The sequence below is a fragment of the Carassius carassius genome, chromosome 43 (genome assembly GCF_963082965.1).
Source record: "Carassius carassius chromosome 43, fCarCar2.1, whole genome shotgun sequence".
NCBI classification, from domain to species: domain Eukaryota; kingdom Metazoa; phylum Chordata; class Actinopteri; order Cypriniformes; family Cyprinidae; genus Carassius; species Carassius carassius.
Genome location: NC_081797.1, coordinates 24,231,161 through 24,242,635, shown reverse-complemented (window position 1 = coordinate 24,242,635; position 11,475 = coordinate 24,231,161). Strand labels below are relative to the sequence as shown.

Here is an 11,475-nt window from a genome sequence, read left to right as displayed (position 1 = left end):
CAAGCCAGCAGATGTGGACACTTCTTTGGAAGAGGAAGTGACAGCTTTTTCTCCTGAAAAGCTGTGTGTGTGTGTGTGTGTGTGTGTGTGTGTGTGTGTGTGAGAGAGAGAGTGTAATTTTTATAACATTCAGATAATCAACTGATATGTTAGTCATTGTGCAACAAAACACAGATAAACAAGTCATACAATGTGTGTCCAAAATCCACTGACAACTTTGTTAATGACCCCTGCACATTTTCTTTTGTCAATTTGTGTTCAGGTAATTGTAGGTCAATTGTAAGAAAAATTCTATACTAAGCATTTTTTTAATGTGTATTAAATGTGAGCCAGCTCTAGTTATTGGTTTCAGAGTTGGCCATTAATAAACCAACACTGATCAACCACCAACGTAAACCATCAATGCTCAACAGAACGTTAAACATGGTTTGTAATGCTGCTGTTTAGCAGGTCTGTAATGTCAGAGACTATGAACACGTTCTTAGTTTTTCCGTCCTGGAAAGGGCAGGAAGGCAGCGCTTATCGTTGCTCGTCTCAAACAACTTAATTCCCTCATAAACATCCTCCAGAGCCTGCACTGCAAGAACCTCTGCTGTTTATGATGACATGATCCTCATCATGGTTCATTTAGATGTCATTGAGATTTAATACCTTTAAACACACACACACACACACACAACACAAATGTTTGTTTTGTGAAAAGTGTGTTCATCCCATAGGCGTAATGGTTTTTATACTGTACAAACTGTATATTCTACACCTAACCTTAACCCTCACAGGAAACTTTGTGCAGTTTTACTTTCTCAAAAAAACTCATTCTGTATGATTTATAAGCATTTTAAAAAATGGGGACATGGGTTATGTCCTCATATGTCCTCATACCCATGTCATTATTTGTGTCCTGATATGTCACAAAAACATGCCACACACAAATATATATATATATATATATTTGTGTGTGTGAGTGTGTGTGTGTATTGCAATATTTTCATGTCAGTGAATACCTGAGACAGTACACAAGTTGAAATAACTTTGAATTTAAAGACAATACTATCAGATGAATTTTACTGCTGTGTTATCAAGGCAACATGACATTCAGATAAAATTAAACGTGAACATTTGAGACAATAACGCCATGCTCTCTTCTCATCTTTGTCCATCAGTGTGTGTGTGCGTGTGTGTGTGTGTGTGTGTGTGTGTGTGTGTGTGTGTGCGTGTGTGTGTGTGTGTGTGTGTGTGTGCGTGTGTGTTAACTCAACTCAATCCAAGTCCTTAGCCATCAAGAATCAGCTAAAAAACACCTCTTTAATCTTTATTTGACTCTCTAACTCTAGCGCTCTCTATTCTAATTATATTCTTAAAAAAATGCCTTGCCTCTTTTAGGCTTGCAGTCTATTCATTTACTAGCTGCTTGTTTTCTTAAAATAGAACAAAAACTGAAGCTAACTGAGACTTGTTATAGCACTTGCATATCATTGCTCTTTTGTTGATTTTGATTGCTTTCACTGTCCTCATTTCTAAGTTGCTTTGGATAAAAGTGTTTGATAAATGCAAAGGTGTGTGTGTCTGGGTGGTTATATATATATATATATATATATATATATATATATATATATATATATATATAGTGTGTGTGTGTGTGTGTGTGTGTGTGTGTGTGTGTGCGCGTGTCTCTATTGATTTAATACTATTGTATTGTTTATGTTGCTGGCTTTGGAGCTTTTAAAACTTAACCCATGTAGACTTTTGTAATATTGCAGTGAATTTCCATAAACTCAACAAATTCATTTCCACAAATTCACCATGATAGCAGTGGTTACATTAAGCTGTTCTTCAAGCTTAAGTGAAATTAAGTGAAGTTTAAGCATTATGGGCATCTCTTTGTAGTGTGCCGACGAAATTGCGGTGATTTTACACCACTCCCCTTTAAAGCGCGAGAAGGAGCGGCTCATGAATTTTAAACAGACCCTTGTGACGTAGCTAGAGATCCTTCCAATGCGAAAGACTAGCTCTTTAATATTAATTAGATTGTGATGACGTTATTTGTTTAACCGTCCAATAGTGAAGTCCCTCTCCTACATATTGATGAGGAGTTATCCTCATAGCCAGAGTAGGGACCGTAATTTGGCCGGAGACCCGAGACTAACCCGAGTGGGCAAATCTGTTCCGCTGAGCGTGAAGTGAACGGTCATTCCTCGCAGGGCAGGGACGGATCACAGGGCGTGGGCTCGGACTGAGCTTCGGTCCTTCAAATACAACTAATTCGCATTTAATATATCTAACAGGACACTTGATGAAAATGAATCGCGGAAAGTCTAGTGATGAGACGCTTATAGAAATGAACCGAACTGCTTGGTCCGGCGGCGGTAAGTGTCTGAAACACGCCTTTACACGCTTACACACACACGGACATTGGTTTACAATACTCACTAATGCTCAGCTTTGTGTTTCACTCAAAAGTTAGCACCACTTTTGTTTCTCATTTCTATTTTCCAAGTGGACTTTCAAGAGTTAATGGTTTGAAAAGTAACGTTATGCACACCAAATTGTAACATTCGAGTTACTTAAGCACATTTTTGACGCTATATAATTGATTTATAGTAATAGTTTTAAATGAAGTTTAAACGAGCTTTAAACTAATATTATATGTATTATAGTCTAGAGCTCGTTTTCCTTAAATTTACTTTGCATTATAAACAGTGATATGTGGACAAAGAACTTCAAACTATGTTGCTATTCTTGTAAACAGAAGAAAACTATACACTTTAAAACAAAAGTTACACGGTAACATAGTAGCCTACGAAGATGTATCATTAATTAAGAATTGTTTTAAATATGATATGTAATACAGTGTGTGGAGATAGATAATGTATAGTCACAAAGCTTTCTCTGTGCTGTTAAACAGTAGATTGAGATAGTGTTCAGCTTCCCCTTTAACATTCCTAATTTGAAGTTTCGCCTTAAAATGGTCATGTACTTTCCCCTCACCCTGTCATGATCTCTGCATGCCAACAAGAGCCTGGCAGTGTTTGGGGAAGATGACTAACACTAGACTCACTGATCGCTCACTTCTCCTCTGAAGCTGCTCTGTGGTCAGCAGACATCTAGAGATTTCTAACAGGAGCTTGACAATGACTTGAACAGTTCAGGTGTTTGGGAAAAACCATAGTCAGATTGATAGTGAATCTAAATATGACTTGTCACGTTTGCTAATGCGACTAGAGATATGAGTCGAGGCACAATATGAATATGCCAGCCGTAGTCAGACCTGTCTGAATGTTACTTGCTGACTTCAGTTTGTCTTCTCTTGTCCCAGTATTAAAGGAGTTCCTTATAAGCTGATAAAGGCCTCTATTATCTCTTCTGCTACTTTTATGCTTTCCACGTTAGATAACATGCACCACATGACCCATAAAAGCTTTCCTCTCGAAAGAACTTTGTAACTAATGCTAAAGCATTTTTTTTTAAATCTATGGATATTTTTGGGGCGCTTGAGGTATATAAAGACCAACCACAAACCATGTGGCATGCGTTTCGTGTTCATAGTTTCCTGTGTCAGCACACGCTCTCACTTCCAGTTTCACACCCTGCTGTACCTAAAATTCTCTTTAGATAACTTAAAAAAAAAAAAAGATTTTGATGAGCTTTTTCAAAAGTAGGTCTCTAGAAATGTAGGAAGGTAGATCTCTAGAAACAGTATGCATGATATGTATGATTTCTGTATCTCAAAGAGCATGGTGCTAGCAACAAAGGATGTGGGTTCAGTTCACGCCCAACATAAAATACTATGCCTTCAAAAGCAATGCAAGCCACTTAGATGTAATGCAATTCTGAACGTCAATCAAAATGATGTAATCTTCATTGCCTTGCAAACAAACATTAATCGGCAGCTTCCTTCAACGAAAAGAAGAGAAAATATGCTACTGAAATATCTACTGGGGCGTCTCTGCTTAGAAAGTGCAGCATGTTATTAGCTGTGGTGTTCAAGGCCGTGGTTTACAGGAAACCCATCTTCTGCACGAGCTGGGCCTGCAGTCAGTCTAACCAGATTGACCAGATCATGTACAACCCGAATTCCGGAAAAGTTGGGATGTTTTTTAAATTTTAATAAAATGAAAACTAAAGGAATTTCAAATTACATGAGCCAATATTTTATTCACAATAGAACATAGATAACGTAGCAAATGTTTAAACTGAGAATTTTTACACTTTTATCCACTTAAATAGCTCATTTAAAATGTAATGCCTGCTACAGGTCTCAAAAAAGTTGGCACGGGGGCAACAAATGGCTAAAAAAGCAAGCAGTTTTGAAAAGATTCAGCTGGTAGAACATCTAGTGATTAATTAAGTTAATTGATATCAGGTCTGTAACATGATTAGCTATAAAAGCTTTGTCTTAGAGAAGCAGAGTCTCTCAGAAGTAAAGATGGGCAGAGGCTCTCCAATCTGTGAAAGACTGCGTAAATTTTTTTTGGAAAACTTTAAAAACAATGTTCCTCAACGTCAAATTGCAAAGGCTTTGCAAATCTCATCATCTACAGTGCATAACATCATCAAAAGATTCAGGGAAACTGGAGAAATCTCTGTGCGTAAGGGACAAGGCCGGAGACCTTTATTGGATGCCCGTGGTCTTCGGACTCTCAGACGACACTGCATCACTCATCGGCATGATTGTGTCAATGACATTACTAAATGGGCCCAGGAATACTTTCAGAAACCACTGTCGGTAAACACAATCCGCCGTGCCATCAGCAGATGCCAACTAAAGCTCTATCATGCAAAAAGGAAGCCATATGTGAACATGGTCCAGAAGCGCCGTCGTGTCCTGTGGGCCAAGGCTCATTTAAAATGGACTATTTCAAAGTGGAATAGTGTTTTATGGTCAGGCGAGTCCAAATTTGACATTCTTGTTGGAAATCACGGACGCCGTGTCCTCCGGGCTAAAGAGGAGGGAGACCTTCCAGCATGTTATCAGCGTTCAGTTCAAAAGCCAGCATCTCTGATGGTATGGGGGTGCATAAGTGCATACGGTATGGGCAGCTTGCATGTTTTGGAAGGCTCTGTGAATGCTGAAAGGTATATAAAGGTTTAAGAGCAACATATGCTTCCCTCCAAACAACGTCTATTTCAGGGAAGGCCTTGTTTATTTCAGCAGGACAATGCAAAACCACATACTGCAGCTATAACAACAGCATGGCTTCGTCGTAGAAGAGTCCGGGTGCTAACCTGGCCTGCCTGCAGTCCAGATCTTTCACCTATAGAGAACATTTGGCGCATCATTAAACGAAAAATACGTCAAAGACGACCACGAACTCTTCAGCAGCTGGAAATCTATATAAGGCAAGAATGGGACCAAATTCCAACAGCAAAACTCCAGCAACTCATAGCCTCAATGCCCAGACGTCTTCAAACTGTTTTAAAAAGAAAAGGAGATGCTACACCATGGTAAACATGCCCCGTCCCAACTATTTTGAGACCTGTAGCAGAAATCAAAATTGAAATGAGCTCATTTTGTGCATAAAATTGTAAACTTTCTCAGTTTAAACATTTGCTATGTTATCTATGTTCTATTGTGAATAAAATATTGGCTCATGTGATTTGAAAGTCATTTAGTTTTCATTTTATTAAAATTTAAAAAACGTCCGAACTTTTCCGGAATTCGGGTTGTATTTACTATTAGGTGTGAACACCCGTTTCTCTCTTCATGGACACATAACCAAAGTATCAAGATTTGCATTGCATCTTCAGGGATTAGCTTTTGTAATTCCGAACATTTCAGGACGCTCCCTCTGTGTTAATCCTCTCATGTATATGGCCTTAACCTCGTATGATACATTTTAAAACAATATAATAATCTATGATAACAACAATAAAAATAAAATAGTCAAATGGGTTGATCATTCTGGAAAAGATCTGGCTGTATCTGTGTTGTTGAGTTTGTTCACCTGACTTCCACTCCCACTTTTATGGGACGCTGTTGTTCTCACACTCATCTGCCCTGTTTAATAAACCTGGCTCCTTATGTGTTCATTTGATGATCATTATATTTGGTTTGGTGTCGAGGAGCAGCTATACAAGGGTTTGTTGTATGAGAAGTCAGCATGTCTGTTTGGACAATTGAGACTGTCACCTGATTTGTTTTTTTTTTGTTTTTATCCCCCAAAAGTGAGACAGAATGGCAAATGGTTGCAGAACAGTTCATTTTGTCTTAGTTTTATCACAAGGAATTTACACTGATTTCACAACAGCTCATTTTCTGAAGAAACAGTCAGAAAAGGGAAGACTTTTTGCTGAGGTCAAGTGAATATCTATATATTGTAATTTTTCTGTTTCAGAAGAAAACAACGGTTTCCATAATGGTTCGGATAAGGAGACTCTTCAACTTGAAGATGCTGAGGTAAAAACTCTTACACATTCAGCCTCCTGTACCTCAGTTTCTTGAATAACTTGATCAAGTCAATGCTGTCACAACCCCAGTATGAATTTCCATGCTGGTCCAGGCTGATTTATTCTGGTTAGGGCTGGTTTCGTGCCCATCTAGCTAGTGGTTGCTGTTTACCGCCAGATGATCTGGTCAACCCTCATGGTCTTACCTTGAATTAACATGGAAATCTCTCTGGGAATTGCCTGCTGGGAATACCCACTTAAAAAACACAACACAGACAGCAAAGCTGGTGTTTTTAGCAGGTAAATGTTTCTCTAACCATCTCATTAAGATATAAAAATATCAATAGACTTACATGAAAGATATATAACACCCTTATAAAAGCATAGCAACAAACTCAGAAAACCTCAACAACAACAACAAAGCAATGTCCCGGGCAACTACCCACAACACACTAGCATTGCTTGTAATCTAATCTTTTATTGTACATCCCAATCAATAGAAAACAGAGGTGGGTGTCATATAGCAGGTTATGAGTTTATTACACAAGTTTGTTGTGCATTATTAAAAAACAGCATTGTTGAGATGAGTAGACATGCTGTGACTCAATAGAGTGGTTTCTAAAGAAGTGTGTTTATATATGTCCTGTGAACAAAGTGTGTATAATCAAAGGACAATGCATTCATAAAGAGCTGTTTATTATATGCACAAGACACAGGGAGACAGACAGTGCATGGGATTTCATAAATATCCACATATACTTTATGAGTTTATATTGATGATGATATGTGTTTGTCAAGACAGGTGTGCTACCATCATGACACATTCATTCAAATCAGCTCAGCTTTTCTCATTAGTTTGCATATGAAAAACAAGGTGTACCTGTTCCCAAAGAGCTTCCATTGCCTCGCAGTGTTGTTAATCCGGGTGCTGGTGTACAGTTTTAAAGTTTGCTTTCAGAAAATTTCTTTCAGATCTACTTCGGATGGTTTTGTTCATCCAAAAATTAGCATCGATTTGCTCATCCACATGCTGTGAAACTTCACAGAATCATATTGAAGTATCACACAATGTACCTGCTGCTGTTTTGCATAGAGTGAAAGTGATTGTGGCTTTGAAAAGAACAAAACAGCAACATAAAGTATCTTACTGATGTCATACGAAGGATTTGTGTTGCTCTCAAATCTCATTAATTCTTTCGCATATTCAGACTTGACATGACATGATAGCCTACCAAGCACGACTGGTCTCATAGGTCTCGTGACTGATCATGACATGTCGAGTTTGGATGTACTGTATACAAACCCGTTTCCAAAAAAGTTGGGACACTGTACAAATTGTGAGTAAAAAAGCAATGGAATAATTTACAAATCTCATAAACTTATATTTTATTCACAGTTGAACATAGATAACATTTCAAATGTTGAAAGGGAGACATTTTGAAATATCATGCCAAATATTGGCTCATTTTGGATTTCATTAGAGCTACACATTCCAAAAAAGTTGGGACAGGTAACAATAAGAGGCCGGAAAAGTTAAATGTACATATAAATGTACAATTTGCTACTTATTATGTCAATTGGCAACATGATTGGGTATAAAAAGAGCCTCTCAGAGTGGCAGTGTCTCTCAGAAGTCAAGATGGGCAGAGGATCACCAACTCCCCCAATGCTGCGGTGAAAAATAGTGGAGCAATATCAGAAAGGAGAGCTTGAAGTTATCATCATCTATAGTGCATAATATCGTCCAAAGATTCAGAGAATCTGGAACAATCTCTCTGTGTAAGGGTCAAGGCAGTAAAACTGGATGCCTGTGATCTTCGGGCCCTTAGATGGCACTGCATCACATACAGGAATGCTACTGTAATGAATATCATAAGGGGGTTCAGGAATACTTCCAGAAAACATTGTCAGTGAACACAATCCACCGTGCCATTCGCCGTTGTCAGCTAAAACTCTATAGGTCAAAAAGAAGCCATATCTAAACATGATCCAGAAGCGCAGGTGTTTTCTCTGGGCCAAGGCTCATTTAAAGTGGACTGTGGCGAAGAGGAAAACGGTTCTGTGGTCAGACGAACAAAATTTGAAGTTCTTTTTAAAAAACTGGGACGCCATGTGTGGCATGGGCAGCTTACACATCTGGAAATGCACCATCATTGCTGAAAGGTATATCCAAGTTCTAGAACAACATATGCTCCCATCCAGACGTCGTCTCTTTCAGGGAATACCTTGCATTTTCCAACATGACAATCCCAGACCACATACTGCATCAATTACAACATCATGGCTGCGCAGAAGAAGGATCCGGGTACTGAAATGGCCAGCCTGCAGTCCAGATCTTTCTCCCATAGAAAACATTTGGTGCATCATAAAGAGAAAGATGTGACAAAGAAGACCTAAGACAGTTGAGCAACTAGAAGCCTGTATTAGACAAGAATGGGACAACATCCCTATTCCTAAACTTGAGCAGCTTGTCTCCTCAGTCCTCAGAGCTCTGCAGACTGTTATAAAAAGAAGAGGGGATGCCACACAGTGGTAAACATGGCCTCGTCTCAACTTTATTGAGATGTGTTGATGACATGAAATTTAACATCAACTTATTTTTCCCTTAAAATGATACATTTTCTCAGTTTAACCATTTGATATGTCATCTGTGTTGTATTCTGAATAAAATATTCAAATTTGAAACTTCCACATCATTGCATTCTGTTTTTATTCACAATTTGTACAGTGTCCCAACTTTTTTGGATTCGGGTTTGTACATGCTTGAAGGAGATTTTCATAGTAACATGAATAAATATGTACATTTTCATCGGTTTTCTTGCAAAGTTAGAAGACTTGGAATATGTGTCAAATTGACAAATTTTATGATACTGTAACTGTATTTGTTGGAGCTTGACAAACCAACATTGAATTGTATTCATTCACTTTCACTGTATGGAAATGAGCAGAGTGAACATTCTTCAAAATTTATCCATTTGTGTTTCACAGAAGAAATACAGTGACACCGGATTTGAACAACATTAAGTTTAAGACTATTCGGTTTACTGTTCCCCCTTCTCAAATTCCTCTCAGCCTCCTCTGATGAAATAGTTTGAGTTTTGCTGAAGTCATCAAGACTGAAGTTCACTTCACATTGCCTGTTATCTGCCCACCACCCTTCTCAACCCTTTTCTTGGCCTTATGGTTTTAACCTTCTTCAGCTCCCATCAGTTTTAATGACATCAATACACACTGAATCAAGTTAAGCACACTCCGGTGCTCATCTGTGACTGTCGCCCTTTCTCTTCTCTCTATCTCTGTACTGTCCGTGTAGTCCATGCTGAGTGTTGTGTCTGAATGCACAAGTGCTGTGTCTGTTTGCTCAAGTCATTCTTCAGTGAATGTGTGTGAACAGTGTGAGAGAGAACAAACCGAACCACAACAGCACCTCACCAGCTTTAAAGGGGTAAGAAGGGAGTATGTTTGTGTTGTGTGTCAGTTTGAAGTGTGTCTTAAAGGGGCCATGGCATGAAAACCAATTTATATCAACAGATGGAATGAAGGAGCAGACTGCGAAATGCAATTATTAAATGTTTGAACTGTATGCCAGTGATAACGGAGTCATATGAAGATGAACAACGGCTGTGTCCAAAATTGCATACTCTAGTCAGTACTTGCGAGTACTTGTTTTGAATAAGTACTGCGAGTGCAGTCTATATAGTATGGATATAATCCACATTTATTTCATTTGTCATGCTGTTGTGAGTCAACCTGGTTCTGATGTCTAATGCATCCACAAATAATGCATTGATGAAGTAATTATCCTCATTGCGGGGCTTTTTCATTATAGCAAGTATTGCTAAATGCAATGAATTAATCAGAATATCAAGTAGGATAATTAATTTAACTTCATTTCATGGTCTTAATGTTTAAATAAAAATGTTGTAATCATGCTTTTTACTAGTGCTGTCAAACGATTAATCGTGATTAATCGCATCCAAAATAAATGTTTTTGTTTACATATTACAAGTGTGTGTTCTGTGTATATTTATGATGTACATATAAACACACACACAGTATATATTTAGAAAATATCTACATGTATTTGCATGTATATTCATGTAATTTATTTTATATATAAATATATTTAATATATAAACATAACATTTTAAATATATACATGCATGTGTGTCTATATACTGTGCATAACAAATATACACAGTGCACACACATACATTATGTAAACAAATACTTTTATTAGGAATAGTTCGCCCAGTTCTATTTGTGGAAGAAACCTTTAGTAACATTTTAAGTGGACTGATAAGAAAACAAAATGGTACAATATGGCCCCTTTTAATAACCAACGTTCATAAGAATGATAATGCATATTTTGCAATGATTAACTTGTTTTTCTGTACGTCATGAGTGTTTGCATGCCCTGTTACTTTAGATGCTCAAAGCAATGGGTGTTCACTCGCTGCTGCTTTTGTCGATGATTTGTGAAACCAAAGGTGTCATGCAAATAAGACTATCTGTGTCCTTGGACTTAATGCATGAAACTGTTGTAATATCATTATATTGCTGCTGATAACATGCTTATCAGATTTATTATAATATATATTTCTAGAGTTTATCTGCATTCATTATTACAGTGAAACATTCTGAAATAAATTAGTAACAGATTGGTTCAATCAATCAAATGGACTTTCTCGGATGGTTTATTGTGTAGTGTGAGCAGATGTCATAGACCTGTCATTGTGTGTGTGTATATATCAGTGTCTTTACCCTCACAACATGCTCGATTCATCCACAGATCTGGAGAAAGAGAGCTTTATTTCTGAAGTATCGCTCCAGGGTACGCCACGGTAAAGAGGGCTGAACTGAGTTTGTGAACTGTGTTGGTGTGTGTGCTTGAGCAAGTGAGCATCTTGCTTATGGTCATATTAGATTTTAATATGCTGCTGTGTTGTGTTGGTAAACAGGAAACGCATGACAACACGACTGGTTTCTGTAATGTGACCTAACAAGTGTGAAAAACTGAATATTATGTGGGAAATAATGTAGAATAAATGAATAAAGGTGACTAGGGTGGGACCGACAGTAGTTTTA

General features: G+C 37.8%; 1 protein-coding gene across 2 annotated transcripts in view; it reads left to right on the top strand.

The window, feature by feature from the left end:
• The first annotated feature begins 2,118 nt into the window (after nt 1-2,118).
• LOC132124630 (anoctamin-5-like) overlaps nt 2,119-11,475 on the top strand; it is a 40,440-nt gene continuing 31,083 nt past the window's right edge. For both annotated transcript variants that reach the window (XM_059535738.1, XM_059535739.1), the window contains exons 1-4: nt 2,119-2,366; nt 6,336-6,397; nt 9,701-9,832; nt 11,180-11,221. In XM_059535738.1, coding sequence (XP_059391721.1) covers nt 2,294-2,366; nt 6,336-6,397; nt 9,701-9,832; nt 11,180-11,221 — 309 coding nt within the window. In that variant the 5' untranslated portion in view covers nt 2,119-2,293. The remainder of the gene's footprint in view (nt 2,367-6,335; nt 6,398-9,700; nt 9,833-11,179; nt 11,222-11,475) is intronic.